Source organism: Oncorhynchus mykiss, chromosome 30 (assembly GCF_057628025.1).
Source record: "Oncorhynchus mykiss isolate SJ-2025 chromosome 30, ASM5762802v1, whole genome shotgun sequence".
Taxonomy (NCBI): Eukaryota; Metazoa; Chordata; class Actinopteri; order Salmoniformes; family Salmonidae; genus Oncorhynchus; species Oncorhynchus mykiss.
In genome coordinates this window covers 38,260,436-38,281,244 of record NC_143051.1, presented here as the reverse complement: position 1 = coordinate 38,281,244, position 20,809 = coordinate 38,260,436, and the positions used below count along the sequence as shown (strand labels likewise).

At 41.5% G+C, this 20,809-nt stretch overlaps 1 protein-coding gene and 1 long non-coding RNA gene across 5 annotated transcripts in view; one reads left to right on the top strand and one right to left on the bottom strand.

Annotated features, from left to right (window-relative positions):
• Positions 1–20,809, top strand: part of LOC110488444 (RNA-binding motif, single-stranded-interacting protein 3) — a 350,151-nt gene that overhangs the window by 92,162 nt on the left and 237,180 nt on the right. For all 3 annotated transcript variants that reach the window (XM_036970692.2, XM_036970690.2, XM_090228213.1), the window contains exon 3: positions 1,309–1,506. In XM_036970692.2, coding sequence (XP_036826587.1) covers positions 1,309–1,506 — 198 coding nt within the window. The remainder of the gene's footprint in view (positions 1–1,308; positions 1,507–20,809) is intronic.
• The window catches only part of LOC149970294 (uncharacterized), a 138,272-nt gene that overhangs the window by 114,394 nt on the left and 3,069 nt on the right, over positions 1–20,809 (bottom strand). The window lies entirely within an intron of this gene.

Below are 20,809 nucleotides of genomic sequence, written 5' to 3'. Positions count from 1 at the left end.
TCTCGCCATTGATGCATGCTTCAATGCTATCTCCTGCCCACACAGAGCAAGTATTGACTCATTGACGAACACTCCCTCTACAGTATTTCTATGTGTTTTCGTGAAGCCATAAGGGCACTTTATAGACTGACACAGTAGAAATGCATTTATCCTGCTTTCGGGGGGGAACCGTCTCCACCTGCCTTTTATTAGCACACACCGTAAACCTGTCGCTTCGGATCCTATTTATTTAGGTGAACTCTGACCTTTTTCCCACCGGTCTCCTCTGCGATCCAGCACATTAGGCTGAAGGGGTTTGGGAACACAGCTGTGTGGCCAGATTGCATCCATCGCTCTCTCTAGAGTCTCCCCCCAGTGAGGCGACCCCTGACCCCTGTGAAAATCTAACATACGCATAAACAAGACTGTTAATGTTTGGCCGTGATGTATAGTTGCAATTCATCTGAGGTGGCTTTACTTCGCATTACACTAAACTAAAATATGGCTCTTCATATTTGGTTGTCATATTTCACAAGCGTAATCTGTAGACATGACAGCAGAGTGGAATTTGGATCAAAATGCCTGTAGTAAATTGATTGAGTTGTGGGACGTCATCATAATTCACAGATATTGTTCTCTGTCAGTCTTTTATTTTCTTTATCACTCTTTCCATCTCTAATTGTGTCATTCCATCTCTCTCAGAGAGATGTACGTCAAAGACCAGCCTCTGTAGTTCCAAAGTTCTCCTTGCTCCAGTAGTCATAGCATGCTACAGGCATTCCTCTTAAAGCAGTGTAAGCTTTGCCTGTCAGCAAGATTTACCACAGTAGCTCCTGTGCCCTGCTAATACCCACACATCATGCCAAACGGGCTGCACACTGCCAGACTCTAATCCAAGCATCTTATCAAACCCATCGGCACATTTCTAGCAAGAACACATCTAGACCGTGACTGGTGGCTTTGGAGTGGGGGTTTCTCGACAGCTGCTCAGGAGCGAATGGGAGTGAGAGAAAAGAAAGTGAGAACAGTCCAGAATCCCCAGAATGGAGATCTTTCATCAACAGCCTCCCCCCGCCCCTTCTGCTATGGTTTCAGGTAAATGTGTGGGCAACCGGTTGTGAGGGCTTGCAGGGAGAGAAAGGCTAACCTGTAACTTATTTGGTAGATCATGACGCTTGCAACGCCAGGATGGTGAGTCTAGTTCCCACTGGGGCCATCCATATGAAAACGTATGCACTCACAACTGTAACTCCCTTTGGATAAAAATGCTAAATGGCATTTCTTATCTTATTTTTGAGCGGTAACATTTGTCCCCCCGTCCTCCCTCAGCCCAGTGCAGCAGTGAGAGGATACCACAGCAGTAAGACGGCCATGAGCCCAGCAGGCTTCAGCTCCCAGTGGACCAGCGGTGTTCAGGAGGCCTGGAGTGGCCACACCGTCTCCTACCCCCGTGCCAGCCTGCACTACCCGGCCCACCACCACCACCCCACGCATGCCAGCTATGGCTACTGCCTGGGACAGCCTGCAGTGAGTACTCTCGAACACATACTGTACAGCTATGCTCACTGCATTCTCCATTGCACTCCCTTTGCTCTCTCATGCCTCCCCTTCTCTCTCTCTCCACCTCTCCACACTCTCTTCCACCTTCCCTGTCTCTCTCAATCTCCTGGGTCCCTGATTTATTACCTTACATTTTACACTAAATATCAGCATGAGCCATCTCTGAAAAGACTCTTCCTGAGTCTTTTCAAATCAAATTGTATTGGTCACATACACATGGTTAGCAGATGTTAATGCGAGTGTAGTGAAATGCTTGTGCTTCAAGTCGACAGTGCAGTAATATTTAACAAGTAATTTAACAAATTCACATGACTACCTATACACACAATGTAAGGGGATGGGATAAGAATATGTACACTACCGTTCAAAAGTTTGGTGTCACTTAGGAATGTTGTTTTTGAAAGATTTTTTTGTCCATTAAAATAACATCAAATTTATCAGAAATACAGTGTAGACGTTGACTATTGTACCTGGAAATGGCTGATTTTTTTATGGAATATCTACATAGGTGTACAGAGGCCCATTATCAGCAACCATCACTCCTGTGTTCCAATGGCACGTTATGCTAGTTAATCCCTTTCATTTTAAAAGGCTAATTGATAATTAGAAAACCCTTTCGCAATGATGTAAGCACAGCTGAAAACTGTTGTTCTGATTTAAGAAGAAATACAATTGTCCTCCTTTAGACTAGTTGAGTATCTGGAGCATCAGCATTTGTGGGTTCGATTACAGGCTCAAAATGGCCAGAAACAAAGTACTTTCTTCTGAAACTCGTCAGTCTGTTCTTCTTCTGAGATATTAACGCTTTTCCATGCGAGAAATTGCCAAGAAACTGAAGATCTGGTACAACGCTGTGTACTACTCCCTTCACAGAACAGCGCAAAATATCTCTAACCAGAATAGAAAGAGGAGTGGGATGCCCCAGTGCACAATGAGCCAGAGGACATGTACATTAGTGTCTAGTTTGAGAAACAGATGCCTCGCAAGTCCTCAACTGGCAGCTTCATTAAATAGTACCAGCTAAACACCAGTCTCAACGTCAACAGTGAAGAGGTGACTCCGGGATAATGGCCTTCTAGGCAGAGTTGCAAAGAAAAAGCCATATCTCAGACTGGCCAATAAAAATAAAAGATTTAGATGAGCAAAAGAACACAGACACTGGACAGAGGAACTCTGCCTAGAAAGCCATCATCCCGGAGTTGCCTCTTCACTGTTGACGTTGAGACTGGTGTTTTGCGGGTACTATTTAATGAAGCTGCCAGTTGAGGACTTGTGAGGCGTCTGTTTCTCAAACTAGGCACTCTAATGTACTTGTCCTCTTACTCAGTTGTGCACCGGGGCCTCCCACTCCTCATTCTATTCTGGTTAGGGCCAGTTTGCGCTGTTCTGTGAAGGGAGTAGTACACAACGTTGTACGAGCTGAAAATATGCATGAATTAACATTTTCCGAAGTAAATTGCAGAACAGAGCAAAATTCTGTACATTGATAACCAACTGTTCCGAGACACCAAGGCTACTCGATGGCTATTCTAAATAATACAAAGTTCACATAGAGGAGATGAATGGAACACCCAATAATATCCATGGTAGGGATTGTAGTAAAAAACAGGAAAACAATCAAATACACCAATTGATAAAGAAATAAACTATAAGTACACTATACCATTCAAGATAGGGAATGTTGTAAAATGTATTCTAGTTTCTATTTATATCATTTATAAATAGATAAAGTAAACCAGCCCCGTCGCAGACACCGATGTCTTGCTCCCAGACAAACTAAACAACTTATTTGCTCGCTTTGAGGACAATACAGTGCCACTGACACGGCCCTCTACCAAAATCTGTGGGCTCTCCTTCCCCGCAGCCAACGTGAGTAAAACATTGCAGGCCCAGACGGCATTCCTAGCCACGTCCTCAGAGCATGCACAGACCAGCTGGCTGGAGTGTTTACGGACATATTGAATCAATCCCTATCCCAGTCTGCTGTTCCAACATGCTTCAAGAGGGTCACCATTGTTCCTGTTCCTAAGAAAGCTAAGGTAACTGAGCTAAACGACTATCCCGTAGCACTCACCTCCGTCATCATGATGTGCTTTGAGAGACGAGTCAAGGATCATATCACCTCCACCCTACCTGATACGCTAGACCCACTCCAATTTGCTTACCGCCCCAATAGGTCCACAGACGACGCAATCGCTATGCACACTGACCTAACCCATCTGGACAAGAGGAATACCTAGGTGAGAATGCTGTTCATCGATTACAGCTCAGCATTTAACACCATAGTAACCTCCAAACTTGTCATTAAGCTTGAGACCCTGGGTCTCGACCCCGCCCTGTGGAACTGGGTCCTGGACTTTCTGACGTGCCCCCCCAGGTGGTGAGGGTAGGGAATCAACATCTCCACCCTGCTGATCCTTAACACTGGGGCCCCACAAGAGTGCGTTCTCAGCCCTCTCCTGTACTCTCTGTTCACCCATGACTACATCGCCATGCACGCCTCCAACTCAATCATCAAGTTTGCAGACGACACTACAGTGGTAGGCTTGATTGCCAACAACGATGAGATGGCCTACAGGGAGGAGGTGAGGGCCCTCAGAGTGTGGTGTCAGGAAAATAACCTCACACTCAATGTCAACAAAACAAAGGAGATGATCGTGGACTTCAGGAAACAGCAGAGGGAGCACCCCCCTATCCACATTGACGGGTCAGTAGTGGAGAAGGTGGAAAGTTTTAAGTTCCTCGGGGTACACATCACGGACAAACTGAAATGGTCCACCCATACAGACAGCGTGGTGAAGAAGGTGAAATACATCCACAGGTACACCTCCAATTGACTCAAATGATATCAATTAGCCTATCAGAAGTTTCTAAAGCCATGGCATAATTTTCTGGAATTTTCCAAGCTGTTTAAAGGCACAGTCAACTTTGTGTATATAAATTCTGACCCACTGGAATTGTGATACAGTGAATTATAAATGAAATATTTGTAGAGTGGTTGAAAAACGAGTTTTAATGACTCCAACCTAAGTGTATGTAAACTTCCGACTTCAACTGTACGTCTCGTGTCTGAGCCGTTGAAATGCGACTCTACTTTGTCTCGTTACTGACGGTTAGCTTGTTTGGTTGCCTTGTGGAGGGAATAACTACACTGTTTGTATTCGGTCATGTTTCCAGTCACCTTGCCATGATTAAAAGCAGTGGTTCGCGCTTTCAGTTTTGCGCAAATGCTGCCATCAATCCACAACCAACTTCATGAGGAATGCTTTTCCAACATTCTTGAAGGAGTTCCACATATGCTGAGCACTTGTTGGATGCTTTTCCTTCACTCTGTGGTCCAACTCATCCCAAACCATCTCAATTGGGTTGAGGTCGGGTGATTGTGGAGGCCAGGTCATCTGATGCAGGACTCCATAACTCTCCCTCTTGGTCAAATAGCAAACCAGATGGGATGGCGTATCACTGCAGAATGCTGTGGTAGCCATGCTGGTTATGTGTGCCTTGAATTCTAAATAAATCATAGACTGTGTCACCAGCAAAGCACCCCCCATCACACCTCCTCCTCCATGCTTCACGGTGGGAACCACACATGCGGAGATCATCTGTTTAACTACTCTGCGTCTCACAAAGACACAGTGGTTGGAACCAAAAATCTAATTTGAACTCATCAGACCACAGGACAGATTTCCATTGGTCTAATGTCCATTGCTCGTGTTTCTTGGCCCAAACAAGTGTAATTTTCTTATTGTTGTCCTTTAGTAGTGTTTTTTTGCAGCAATTCGACCATGAAGGCCTGATTCACACAGTCTCCGCTGAACTGTTGATGTTGAGATGTGTCTGTTAGCTCGGTGAAGCATTTATTTGGGCTGCAATCTGAGGTGCAGTTAACTCTAATTAACTTATCCTCTGCAGCCGAGGTAACTCTAGGTCTTCCTTTCCTGTGGCTGTCCACATTAGATACAGTTTCATCATATCGCTTAATGGTTTTTGCAACTGCGCTTAATGGTTTTTGCAACTGCACTTGAAGAAACATTCAAAGTTCTTGAATTTTCCAGATTTACTGACCTTCATGTCTTAAAGTCTGTCGTTTGTCTTTGCTTATTTGAACTGTTCTTGCCATAATAAGGACTTGGTCTTTTACCAAACCACCCCTACCTTGTCACAACACAACTGATTGGCTCAAACACTTTAAGAAGGAAGAAATTCCACAAATGAACTTTTAACAAGGCACACCTATTAATTGAAGTGCGTTCCAGGTGATTACCTCATGAAGCTGGTCAAGAGAATGCCACGAGTGTGCAAAAAGCTGTCATCAAGGCAAAGGGTGGCTACTTTGAAAAATATATTTTGATTTGTTTAACACTTTTTTGGTTACTACATGATTACATGTGTGTTATTTCATAGTTTTGAAAAACCCTTGTGTCATGAAATGCAATAGATGGCCGTTATCACCCCCAGACACACCTGGCTAATTTGATGGGTCGTAATAATCCGGCCGAAGTGGAGTCTTGTTTAGGCATGTAGGTAGCTATCTTAACAATGAACCAGCGTAATCCGTTCTCATACTGCTTCCAATACAAACATTGTCATAGCTGTATTATGAATCTGCAGGTAGCTAAAGCTTACAAACTAGGTTCAATTGTAGCTAGCTAACATTAGGCTATAACTAGCAATGCAAATGGGTTTCTGATTTTAATAATATTACTACAAAGATCATAAATGTAACGTTAGCTAGTGAGCTATCAAGCTAACATTTGCAAGCCACTGTAACTAACAGTATGCTTTAACTTGCAATAAAAACTACTTTCTGACAAAATTCTAAATTTATATTTGAAAATGTAGCTAGACTCTTACCCGTATACATATATGAATGCTTCCCGGCAGACGGGAACCATTTAACTTAGTTTTGTTTGTAGCTACATCTTGGGTGTGTTCGTAAATTCAATCTGGAGTGCTAGGGTGCACACTCTGGGCGTTTGTAAATTCAGAACGTTGTCAGATTGTCCATTTGTGTATTCAGAGCGTTTTGCTCTCGGAGCGTTCAGAGCTCACTCTCGCCGAGAGTTCTGACCTCATAATGGCAGTCAAGCACCCAAGCTAACGTTGGCTACTTCCAGGACAAATGAGAGACAATCTCACTCTGACCATTTTACTCGCCCTAGCAAAGCTGGTTAAAGCCTGTCTAGGACTGTCACGCCCAATTTTTCAGTTTTTGCTTTGTTAAAAAAGTTTGAAATATCCAATAAATGTCGTTCCACTTCATGATTGTGTCCCACTTGTTGTTGATTCTTCACAAAAAAATACAGTTTTATATCTTTATGTTTGAAGCCTGAAATGTGGCAAAAGGTCGCAAAGTTCAAGGGGGCCGAATACTTTCGCAAGGCACTGTAGGTAGCCCTTTTTCTCTCCTTTCTTTGTGGGAAGGTGACTTTGTTTAGGGCACATAGCCTTTAGCTTCAAGGTTTGTTCTTGTAGTGTTTATTGTTTTGTTCGGCGTCATTTTCACCACGCTACACCTTGGTCCTCTTCTTTCGACACCCGTGACAATTTTAGAATAAAGCTGTAACGTAACAAAGTGGAAAAAGTCAAGGGGTTTAAATACTTTCTGAATGCGCTGTATATAGAGACACACAAAACTGTAGAGATGTATAAACTTAGCGCACGGCATACTTACACATGTTTTCCGTTATAAATGTTAAATATATAAATGTTTCCTGTTATAAATACACGTGAACGAGCATTATAACTAATGTTTTCTTTTGCAGTGACAATTGTTTTAGCCTATCATACCGTTTCTGAAATACAAAAACAATTACAAGTTGCTGTGGACCTGTAAACAGATTGTTTGAATTCAATAATTTTTAGCATTTACTTTTTCCCTAACCTATGCTGCAAAATCATATAACTATAACATAACTATATCACTTACAGTGATAGCCTACACACTTCAATGCAAAAGGTCAACTGCCGCGCTCCCTTTCAGATGCATTGAGCAAAAGCTTGAAATTGTAATAGCCTATCTAATAGGCCAATTAAATTAGAGATGTGCATGGTAATTTCTTCTATGGCTACTTCGGGAATATGAACTCATCATGGCCAGAAAAGGTGAGAAATGTATTTTGCAATGGGTATGATATATGCATTATGTTTATAAATGATTTATTGTCTACTCGTGAAATGTTACATTAAAGTATTCAGACATAGGCTATAAACGTCAATGGAAAATGTAAATCGTCTGGTTTTACCGTTAAGCTGTGTTTTGGATCAGATCGCATAGAGCAAAATACTTGAAATAGCTTATCTATTTATTACTGTGATGTGGGTCATATTACATGAGAGATGGGAAATGCATTTTTATCTGTTTTCACACTGACATACAGTGTGCAGTTGGCAACACATCTGGCTAATCCCACCAAAGCAATCACACATTCTGAAACCCCCCTCACCTTCCATGCTTCTCTGAGATCCCCTGAAGTTCACCAACATGGAGAGACCTCCCTGGAGTACTTGCGTGTGAATAGTGAAGGACTGGTTGAACATAGTTGGTGATAACCATCTGTCTCCATTTTGTTTCATTGTTGCATACCATTCTTTGATGTTGCCCTGTGTTGATAAGATTCTGGTTCAATGAACCTTGGATTTAGTTCAGTATTTTAACAGTAACAACACATGCTGCTGCACACTATGACGGCAGCTGAAGGCACCTCTACCAATGTCGCTGCACTCCCCCTAACCCATTCAACTGTAATGTACATTCTATTACAACTACTTCTTCTGTTATTGTTACAATTGCTTTCACAAGTACCAGCACCACATCCACTTTAGTGATTTGAATTGCGTATAAGGAACCAAATGTTTTTGACTTTACTCACACTCAGTTGTATATAGACGAGTTGGTTGTATGAAACAATGGGGCTAAACAGACTGGGTTGGCTTAGATTGTTGACAACATGTAAACTACAGTTGAAGTCTGAAGTTTACATACACTTAGGGTGGAGTCATTAAATCTAGTTTTTCAAGCACTCCACAAATATCTTCTTAACAAACTATTGTTTTGGCAAGTCGGTTAGGACATCTACTTAGTGCATGACACAAGTAATTTCTCCAACACGTGTTTTCAGACAGATTATTTAAATTATTACTCACTGTATCACAATTCCAGTGGGTCAGAAGTTTACATACACTAAGTTGACTGTGACTTTAAACAGCTTGGAAAATTCCTGAAAATGATGACATGACTTTAGAAGCTTCTGATAAGCTAATTGACATCATTTGAGTCAATTGGAGGTGTACCTGTGGATGTATTTCAAGGTCTACCTTCAAACTTAGTGCCTCTTTGCTTGACATCATGGGAAAATGGAAATCAGCCAAGACCCCAGAAAACAAATTGTAGACCTCCACAAGTCTGGTTCATCCTTGGGAGCAATTTCCAAATGCCTGAAGGTACCACGTTTATTTGTACAAACAATAGTACGCAAGTATAAACACCATGGGATCATGCTGCCGTCATACCTCTCTGTCTCCTAGAGATGAAGTACTTTGGTGTGAAAAGTGCAAATCAATTCCAGAACAACAGCAAAGGACCTTGTAATGATGCTGGAGGAAACAGGTACAAAACCGACAAAAAAAGACAGATTACGGTTTGCAACTACACATGGGCACAAAGATTGTACTTTTTGGAGAAATGTCCTCTGGCTGATGAAACAAAAATATAACTGTTTGGCCATAATGACCATTGTTATGTTTGGAGGAAAAAGGGAGATGCTTGCAAGCAGAAGAACACCATCCCAACCGTGAAGCACGGTGGTGGCAGCATCATGTTATGGGGTTGCTTTGCAGCAGGAGGGACTGGTGCACTTCACAAAATAGATGGCATCATGAGTAGGAACATTGTCGATATATTGAAGCAACATCTCTTGACATCAGTCAGGAAGTTAAAGCTTGGTCGCAAATGGGTCTTCCAAATGGACAATGACCCCCAAGCATACTTCCAAAGATGTTGCAAAATGGCATAAGGACAACAATGTCAAGGTATTGGAGTGTCCATCACAAAGCCCTGATCTCAATCCTGTAGAAAATGTGTGGGCAGAATTGAAAGAGCGTGTGCGAACAAGGAGGCCTACAAACCTGACTCAGTTACACCAGCTCTGTCAGGAGGAATGGGCCAAAATTCACCCAACTCATTGTGGGAAGCTTGTGGAAGGCTACCCGAAACGTTTGACCCAAGTTAAACAATTTGGCAATGCTACCAAATATTGAGTGTATGTAAACTTCTGACCCACTGGGAATGTGATGAAAGAAATAAAAGCTGAAATAAATCATTCTCTCTACTATTATTCTGACATTTCACATTCTTAAAATAAAGTTGTGGTCCTAACTGACCTAAGACGGGGAATTTTTACTCGGATTAAATGACAGGAATAGTGAAAAACTGTGTTTAAATGTATTTGGCTAAGGTGTATGTAAACTTCCGACTTCAGCTGTATTGTTGGGTGGCAGGTAGCCTAGTGGTTAGAGTGTTGGACTAGTAACCGGAAGGTTGCAAGATCAAATCCCTGATCTGACAAGGACTGCTGTGAACAAGGCAGTTAACCAACTGTTCCTAGGCCTTCATTGAAGTAAGACTTGCCTCGTAAAATATTTAGTCTCCAAATGTTTATTGAAAGCAAAAATAAATTAGCATAATGAGGTCTCTTAAATACATCGTTACAGTTATTGGTTAGCTAGCTAATGAATTTGAGCCATGTTAGCATTAACATGAAATAAGTGAAAACACCTCAAAACAAGACATGGTATCAAGAACAAGATGCAACTAGCTGAAACGAACCGCCTACGATTCCCCACATGGCAGCTTCGTGTAACTGTTGCTAGATATATGACCGTTGAGAACCATAACAAAGCACTGCTTCCTGCCACATCGATGCGTGTGCATCAGTTTTGTGACATTGTCCGCCAACCCGCCTATAAATAATGAACATTCTTTTTGTGAGTAAAATAAACAAGCAATGGTTTTGGTTACGGTTGTGGTCATGTGCTGAGTGTCATAGCTATGGTACACCATGATCCCTAGCCGTATTGGAATGTCTCCTATTGACTAGAGCAGGGGTCATTTAGCCTGGTCCCAGATCTGTTTGTGCTGTCTTGCCGACAATAACCATAGAAGTTGGCAAGACAGCACAAACAGTTCTGGGACCTGGCTAGGGGTGGTGACTGTCTGTGTCTGAATCTGGTTTAGCCAACTCCTGATTCACAAACACACTGACACACCCTAGACTCTGGTCGTCATGTGAACCTCACATGTGTAGGATGCTTGGACACTGTTGGTGGATCTCAGGCTTCTGTGTCAGTTTCATCTGAGCCATGGATACTTCAAACGCTGCCTTGTCCTTGAACCGATTCCCACACTACGCAGACACACACTTTTACTGGGTAGTTTTGTTCTACCCCCAAGCCAACAGTTAATTCGAATGGATACTATTTACATTGACGCCCTTATTTTATTCTCATTTTTTGTACTGACTCTCTTGCACAGGCTTGATGTATACTCACTGGACTCTACCCGCACACTCACACATACCACACTTATTATACACACATATTACACTCCAACACACACACACACACACACACATTCACACACACACGCACACACACACACACACACACACACACACACACACACACACACACACACACACACACACACACACACACACACACACACTTGTATATTGATGCCAAACACACACATGCATGCATATTGACGGCACACACACACACACTCACACATTTATGCATATTGACGCCGCGCGCGCGCACACACACACACACACACACACACACACACACATACACACACACTCACAGTACATTCACATTCCTTCACATATGCTGCTACTCTCTGTTTATTATCTATGTGTAGTCAATTTATCCCTACATACATGTACATATTACCTCAATTGCCTCGACTAACCCGTACCCCTGCACATTGACTCGGTACCGGTACCCATTGTATATAGCCTCGTTATTGTTATTTTATTGTGTTACTATTTTTTATTTCATTTATTTAGCATATTTTTCTTACTTTTTTAAAACTCCGCATTGTTGGTTAAGGGCTCATCAGTAATAATTTCACGGTAGAGTTAGGGTTAGGGTTACACCTGTTGCATTTGACAAATACAGTTTAATTTGATTTGATTTTACGGGAATCCAGGCCAGATGTTTTATTGTCCCTGAAGAAAGCAATTTCTCCACCTCCATGCAACATCAACAAGACAAGTCACCGCTTTATACTCATTGGAGGTTTCGCAATGCCTAGAGCTGTTGAATTCCAGACAGATCCTAGCAAACAAAGCATGCCTCCATCCCTCCACCCTTCAAGGTTTGTGTATTTTCTCATGGCCTCTCATTTAAAACATGCATGAGGAAGAAAACTATAAGAAACAATATCCTCTCTCATACAGTATGCATTACTATGTAGTCTCAACCACTTTCCTCATTGCCTCATATCCTACCCCCCCCCCCCCCACCATTGTGTTTTTAAGCAAATGACATGCAAAGACTCCCCCAAAAAGGTTTAAGATAAACATAACCGATAGCTCTGCCTCTCTCTCTCTGTCCCCTCGGATAAATGAGGCAAGTAAATAAAAGAAAACCGAGGCGCTCAGATCCAGCCGAGATCAAGCGCCTGTGCCTCCAGGCGCTTAATTACAATGGAAGCGAATACATTTCCACTTTTAATATGGGATGGAGGTCCCAGAGGAGACGTGGGATTATGACACTGCAGAACCAGAGGAAGTTGGAAGAGAGAGCGAGGAGATGTGATCTATCCGAGCGAAGACTGAGGAGACGCGTGAGTTGTGTTGAATGAAGGATGCCATTGCCAATCCCCACAGGCCTTCTGTAAGGCGCCGAGGTGCAGCAGGTAAGGCGGAGTCAGGCGAAGGACACAGAGATGAGTGATTCACGTAAATTTACTCAAAACAACAAATATTCCAAGAAGGAAAATAATCAAGCTCACAAATACGGACTAACTTACAAATGACAAACACGCACAAAACCATGGGGGAACCAGAGGGTTAAATAAGGAACATATAATTATGGGAATGGAAACCAGGTGTGTACAATAAGACAAAACAAATGGAAAATGACAAGTGGATCGGTGTCGGCGAGAAAACTGGTGACTTTGACTGCCGAACGCCGCCCGAACACGGAGAGGGACCAACTTCAGCGGAAGACGTGACACCTTCCATCTGTATTTCATATGTCACACGCAATCCTCTGGTGTACCATTAAACAAACACTTAACCAGTACAGGTAATGGTCACAGCAAATTGACCGACCTTCAGGTGCTTGTGTGTAATAAAACTTGACAACCTAATGATTGCTAAAAAAAAGGGCACATTGTGTTATTGGGTTCTTCAGAGGCTGTCTGGGAAGGTTGCTCTAGCAGCTAGCATTTGTCCCAAATGGCACCCTATACCCTATATACACTCTTTAAAAAAGGTGCTATCTAGAACTTTAAAGGGTTCTTTGGGTGTTCCAATAGAATAACCCTTTGAAGAACCCTTTTTGGTAGCAGGCAGAACCCTTTTGGTTCCAGGTATAAACCTTTTGGGTTGTATGTAGAACCCTTTCTACAGAGGGTTCTACATCGAACCCAAAAGGGTTTTCCTATGGGGACAGCCGAAAAAAAGGTTTTGGAATCCTTTTTTCTAAGAGTAGTGCACTAAGCGCTATGGGCCCTGGTCAAAAGTAGTGCACTATATAGGGAACAGGGTGGCATTTGGGATGCGACCCTTGAGTCTAGTTAGTATCCTTGAGTGTAGCTGGGTTTTGCTCAATGGATTTTCTGGTCTGTAGAGAATTGATTAGAAATACAAAGATAAAGTAAAGGAAGCATTCCTTGTTCCGTCTGGTGTTCAAATGTACAAATTATCCTCCTTGTCCCCCCTTGGTAATGAGTTTATAAAAACATTTATAGATGGTAATAAAACAGAGTTTACACACACAGGAAGAGGTCACAAATGTTTTTATTTCCCTTGTAACATTAATGGTGCTCTTTTAGTGACATTTCAAATCATCATAGCCGACAAAGTCCTCCTCCCCACTTCTTTTCCCCTTTTTCTTTCTTCTCCGTTATAATACCGTCACTCTATTTATTCTCTGTGTCTTTCTCCTCCTTTCATTCCTTTATTCTAAATGTGTTAATGTGACAATTCCTCAATGGTTCATTGCATTTGTGGAATTATTTATCTTCCCCTTATCGCTGTGGTTCGGAATAGTGCAGATGTAATATCCCTCCTAGAAGGGTAAAAACTTGAATTACTTTTGGACAGATTATGATGGAGACATGAGGTTTGGACCATTGGTTTTCTTATAAAAATATCTACATAAGGAGCATATTTATTTACCTATTGGTAAAATATGTGTTTTTGATTGGACACCCTGTTGCAGGGATAATCAACCAGAGTCAGTCGCAGGCTGATTTTTTTTACTTGTACAGATGGTTGGGGGACCGGAACATAATTACAAATCATTTGTAGACTGCAAATTGACCACAAGAAGCCCAAAAATATATAATGTTTGACTAAAACATAATATTTTCAAACCTTGCTTACATTTGTTTAATATCACACATCTCTCTATTATGTGTGGGAATACTTGGTGTCGTGTCTTTACGATCAGTAAATTGAAGACTTAGTTTTTATCGAAGATTCTCTGTAATTAGTATTACGCGATTAAACTGATTAATCATGTAACTAACTAGGAAGTCGGGGCACCAAGGAAAATATTCAGATTACAAAGTTATCATTTCCTAAAATAACTTTTCAATAGTCTTCTGATTAATGAATTATTTACTTTACCTCACGTTAGTCTCATTCTAAACGGTTGGTTATCTGCACGAACCCAGTCTTCACTATGAGTCATCCATACATCAATTGTCTTAAATCATTTATTTATTACTAACTAAGTAATTCACAGAAATGCATAAACAAAACAAACAAAGTAAATATGGTTACAAGACATGATAGGTAGAATGTGCCCTAGTGGGCTAAACCGGCATGGCGGCTTGTTAGACAAAAGGGGAAGTGGGGGTCGACTAAGAAGTCACTACAAAGTGATAATTATAACAATTGAAATGCTAATGCTTTACACATGAACACTCACTCATTCGGGAACAATTGCAATCAAAAAATATATTTTCACGCTCGTGTCGTCTTGATCGCTGTTGAAAAGTTTGTTTATTTTGTAGAATTGTCCGTCTCTCTCTCTCTGTCGTGGTTATAGTGGATAGTTCAGAGTGACATTCATTCATGTTGTTGTAGAATGGATGTTTCGGTGGTTGTCGTTCTTCGCGTTCAATGATACCGAATTCCTAGCTGCAGACTAGTAATTAATATCAAAGAGTCGTTCTTATTCTGTCGGTATCGATAGTCTAAGAGTTTAACCATGTGGTATGGTTAAAAGATTCAACAATGGTCTGCAACCTTTGTCCTCCCGTGATTGAGAGAAACATGGTCTACTGAGAATTTCTCAAAATTGGGGTTTTATTCAGGAGTTGCAGAAAAGGGGCTGTCCCAGGATGCCTGACCCTAACTGGGCTCATGGGCGGTCCTCTGATTTAGTTCAACTCAAAAGGGAATTGGAGTTTCCTTCATTAAACAGTCCAAAATCACATGACACAATTTTACAAACAGTATCATCCTCACTCATTCATCGTATACAACAATTAGATGTAAACCTCATATCTGAGGCTGTCATATAAACAGCGTTATGTTAATGTGGCCGCACCGTCTCCCATGAGCTTCCCCAAGTTGTAACAAACGGACCAGTTCGTAGCTGGATTCTTCACCGATCTTTTATACCTTCTCCTGGACTTTAACGTTGTTCGGACCTCAAGTTCTATGAGGTGGAAGAAATTCCTTTGTTCTCTATGAAACTTCACACTATCTCTATACTGTGTGGCCATGAGGCAGGGTCTTCCCTAGGAATTTACGACGTCACTCTGACCACAGCAGTCTGGTTGTAGAAGCAGAGAGCGGGGGATGGTGCTCGCTGTACCCAAAGAGGGCAACGTCATGACATTGGGAACATATTTCTTAAATTAAAATCACTTGGTGCTGATTTTCTGGTGTTTTTAGTCTTTTATATCCAACAATAAAACATAAAAATAAAGTTTTTTTGGAGCAGGGCTAAGCAAACTTGGGTGGCCAAATAAAACCACCCGTGGCCCAAAATGTGGTGAGAACACTGTATTTTGTTTATTGTCAGAGTTGCGTAACCACCCCCTCATGTAACCCCCCCCACACACATTTATTTACAGTTTCACCATTGCCAGATGTGTGTACTGTTCACAATCTTCAAATCAACAAAAAAAAAGTGTCACATGCGCCGAATACAACAGGTGTTGTAGACCTTACAGTAAAATTCTTGCTTACAAGCCTTGAACCAACTATGCAGTTTTAAGAAAAATACCCCCCAAAAAAGAATTAAAGAGCAGTGTTACACGGATGGTGTGTTTTTCCTAACTGCAGGACTATGAAACTGTTTGTGACAACATGGCCCTCCCAGAGCTGCCCAGGCTGAACTGGAGAATCATGTTCATGCATCTATTTGTCCCTCTTGAACACCTTGACTGGTTAACTGGGCACAAGTGGCCTCATTGCATTAGCCCAATCTTCTCAGCTCGTTATTTGTGCAGTCAAGCTTGTGCAAATTGTACCACCATTCATGGAGTGTACCATCAAATCAAATTGTATTTGTAACATGCTTCGTAAACAACACTGGGCATGAAGCGCCGGGCATCTTGTTGTTATGACATGCATTACCTGAATTAGGCCCACAGAATTATACCTACGGAGGATCAGCTTCTTTGGAGGAACTTTGAATGTCTTTGAACTTCCGAGACTTGGTTTAACTGATCATCCTTTAGATGTTTCTCTGTGGGACCTTTTTTTTTATAAGGTCCCACAGTTGACAGTGCATGTCAGAGCAAAAACCAAGCCATGAGGTCGAAAGGAATTGTCTGTAAAGCTCCGAGACAGGATTGGGTAGAGGCACAGATCTGGGGAACATTTTTTTTGGGGGGGGGGCTAAGCAAACTTGGGTGGCCAAATAAAACCACCCATGGCCCGAATTCGACGAGAACACTGTATTCCGTTTATTGTGGGCTTCTGTTTAATGTCAGAGTTGCGTAACCGCCCCCTCCTATCCCCCTCTCCCCCCCAAAAACTTTTTCCAGTTTCACCATTGCCAGATGTTTGTACTGTTCGCAATGTTACGAGGATGGTGTATTCACACCCCTTTGACTTTTCCCAGATTCGTTTGTGTTACAGCCTGAATTAAACATGTATTCAATTGAGATGTTGTGTCCCTGGCCTACACACAATACCCCATAATGTCAAAGTATTTTGAAACATTTTTACAAATTAATACAAATTTAAAAGCTGAAATACCTTGAGTCAATAAGTATTCAACCCCCTTATGGCAAGCAGGACTAACAAGTCACATAATTAGTTGAACAGACTCAATAATAGAGTTAAACAATAGTACCTCATCTCTGTAACCCACATATACAATTTTCTGTAAGGTCCTCAGTCGAGGATTCAACCACTAAGACCAGGGAGGTTTTCCAATGCCTCGAAAGAAGGGCACCTATTGGTAGATGGGAGAAAATAAAAAGCAGACATTGAATATCCCTTTGAGCATGGTGAAGTTATTAATTACATTTTGGATGGTGTATCAATACACCCAGTCACTACAAAAACACAAGTGTCCTTCCTAACTCAGTTTCCGGAGAGGAAGGAAACCGCTCAAGGATTTCACCATGAGGCCAATGGTGACTTTAAAACAGTTACAGAGTTTAATGACTGTGATAGGAGAAATTTGAGGATGGATACACAACATTGTAGTTACTCCACAACACTAATTTGAGTGAAAGAAAGGAAGCCTGTACTGAGTAAAACTATTCCAAAACATACATCCTGTTTGCAAAAGACTCTAAAGTAAAACTGAAAAAAATGTTGCAAAGAGAATCTTTATGTCCTGAATACAAAGGTTTATGTTTGGGGCAAAGTATTGGATTGTTGAAAACGATGTAGATGACCTACTGAAAGACAAACAGGAGCACAAATCCTATGATAACCTGAGTAGAGATGAGAGAACGACTCTTAAGTACTTAAAGTCAGATCCTTCGATTATCATAAATACAATGTGACCAAGGAGGAGGAAGTTGTATACAAAACAAATGTGACTATGTGAATGAATATTGCTGACAACTACAGTATATGAAGGTGACTTCTATCGCAAACTGAATTATGACCCTACCCTAGAATTCCAGCATAATATCTCATCCACATTGGAAAGCTGTTTGGAATCAGAACATATCACTAAAAAAGAATGTGAATATTTGTGTAAAATTTCCTAAGATACCAACATTGTATACAGTCGCTAAATTACACAAACAAGTGTCTCCTCCTCCAGGTAGACCCATTGTAGCAGTAATTGACTCTGTGACATCCAACATTTCTAAGTTTGTGGATGATCACGTTAAATCAATGTTTGAGAAACTCCCATCATATGTCAGACACTAGTCACATGATCTCATTGATAGAGGGCTTAGGAAGGATACCAGAGGGCACCCTGCTCCCACACACTGGAGGAGCTTGCAGGCGCTGCTACACTTCCACCAGCAGAGAGACTCTACCCTTGTTCCATCCTGTGATTGCATCTTACAACTTACTGAATTGGTGTTATCCCATAACTATTTTGTCTTCGAGTCAGACTTTCTCCTTCAAATTCGGAGTATAGCCACGGGCTCCCCCTTTGCCCCCAACTATGCAAACCTGTATGTGGGACAATTGGAGGAAGCACTCCTTTACAAAACAGAGTCGCTTTCTAAAAATCCTCCTATGGAAGAGATACATAGATGAAGCCTTTGTGTTCTGGGAACGAAGTCAGCAGGAACTAAATGAATTCCAAACTACTAAATGAGTGCTCTGAATACCTCAAAGAACAATAAAACTACCTGGACGTATGGATTATCAAAGAGAATGATGCATTACACACAGACTTATACACAAAGCCCACAGACGACAATACCTTGCTATGTGCGGATAGTATGCATCCCCTTCCCCTCTATAATGGTCTACCATATAGCCAGTTATGCAGGGTTAAACAAATCTGTGGCCACCAGACAGATGTTGATAGCAATGCTAAAAAATGACAGATACATTCAAAATGAGAGGCTTTAAGGACAAAACTCTTGACGCTACAATGATGACAATATCTCAAAAACCAAGAGAGGAATTGCTAAAAACTCAACCAAAGAAGAAAAACAACGCAACCATCTTTTCCACCAAGTACACCAAGTGTTTGGTGAAAATGAAAGCAATCCTGAAATAGCACTGTTCTGCAATCAGACAAATACATCGCACACCTCTTCAAGGAACCCCCACTGGTGGTCTATAAGCGTGGTCGCAATATTGGAGATAGCTCGGTGAGATCTGACCTGCCCCCCGAGCCCACTCAGACACTCTTGACACCCATTCAAGACCACTCAGACACTCTTGACATCCAACTACAAATGTGGCTCATGCGCATAGTGCAATAGCACTATAAAAACATCCTTCTCCAGACACCCACATACAGGTTGAAAAATCCCTGTTAGTGGTATCATCTCATGCAAGACCAAGGAAGCAATCTATCTCATCACCTGTTCATGTGGAAAAGCCTACATAGGACAAACGAAAAGACAACTAAAACAATGCATAGCTGAACCCCGCAGCTCAATCAGGTGTAAGAACATTGACTATCCAGCAGCAGCTCACTTTTTTGAAGCTAACCATCCTATCTCCTCCCTCATATACACAGGCATTGAGCATGTTGCTCTACCAAGGAGAGGAGGTAACATGGAGATCCTACTACTACAAAGGGAGGCTTACTGGATATCCTACCTAAAAACATAAATATATATATGTGAAATTGAATTAAACAATAATATATGCGGACACTAATAATATAATAATCAATTATGTTTCCATATGATAACAATAGCCTTATATATTTCATATGCCAAAAACTATTGTTTTTGAACAGTTTCACTCAATTAATTCTAATTAACTTAATAATTATGACACCCCCCTCACTATTGTTTGTCTACATAACCTGGTTCAGGCATTCATGATATTACCCTGAAGAAGGCACAGTGATGCCGAAACGTTGGTGATTTACCAAACAAATTACTGGGAGCTAATATATAGAGTTTTCATAGCTTATAGGTTATTCTCCGTCAGACAGCACCTCTACATAAAATCATTATCTCTGGGTGTGCACCAGCTCATGTTTTTTATGCAAATCCAACACAACACATCACTGAGTACCACGCTTCATATTTTCAATCATGGTGGTGGCTGCATCATGTTATGGGTATGCTTGTCACCAGCAAGGACTAGGGAGTTTTATGGGTGTTACGACTTCTACCGAAGGTAACTCCTCTCCCTGTTCGGGTGGCGCTCGGCGTCGCCGGTTTACTAGCCGCTACCGATCCCTTTTTCTTTTTCTGGTTGTTTTGTGTGTGTTCCTTTTCACACCTGTTTTCAATTGCTTTGATTTCTGTGGGTATATAGGGCACCTGTTACCTGCCTTAATTTGTGCAGGATTAGGCTTGTGGGTATTAGTGTTCAGTATTCTATGCTGTTTATTGTTTTCACATTGACGTATGTGTATGTAGTGTCGGAACTGTGGTTGTTCCTCCGTGTACTGACACGAGTTTGCATTCCTTCGAGAGCGTTGTTTGGACATTCATCTGGGCCAATTTTGTATTGATGGACTATGTTTACAGATCTCTACATTAAACACGCTTCTCAAAAAATCCCTGCTCTCCTGCGCCTGACTCCTACACCTCTCACCGAGACGCACCTTATCACAATGGGATAAAAATAAATGGAATAGAGCTAAGCACAGGCAAAATCCTAGAGAAACATCTGGTTAACATTTCAACAGGGCAATGTAGTAAAACACAAGGTCGAATATACACTGGAGTTGCTTACCAAGACAACATTGAATGTTCCTGAGTGGCCTAGCTACAATTTTTGTTTAAATCGGCTTCAAAATATATGGCAAGACTTGAAAATGTCTGTCTAGCAATGATCAACAACCAAAACATTTTAAAATAATGTGCAAATATTGAACAATCCAGGTGTGCAAAGCTCTTAGAGACCTACTCAGGAAGACTCACAGCTTTAATCGCTGCCAATGGTGATTCTAA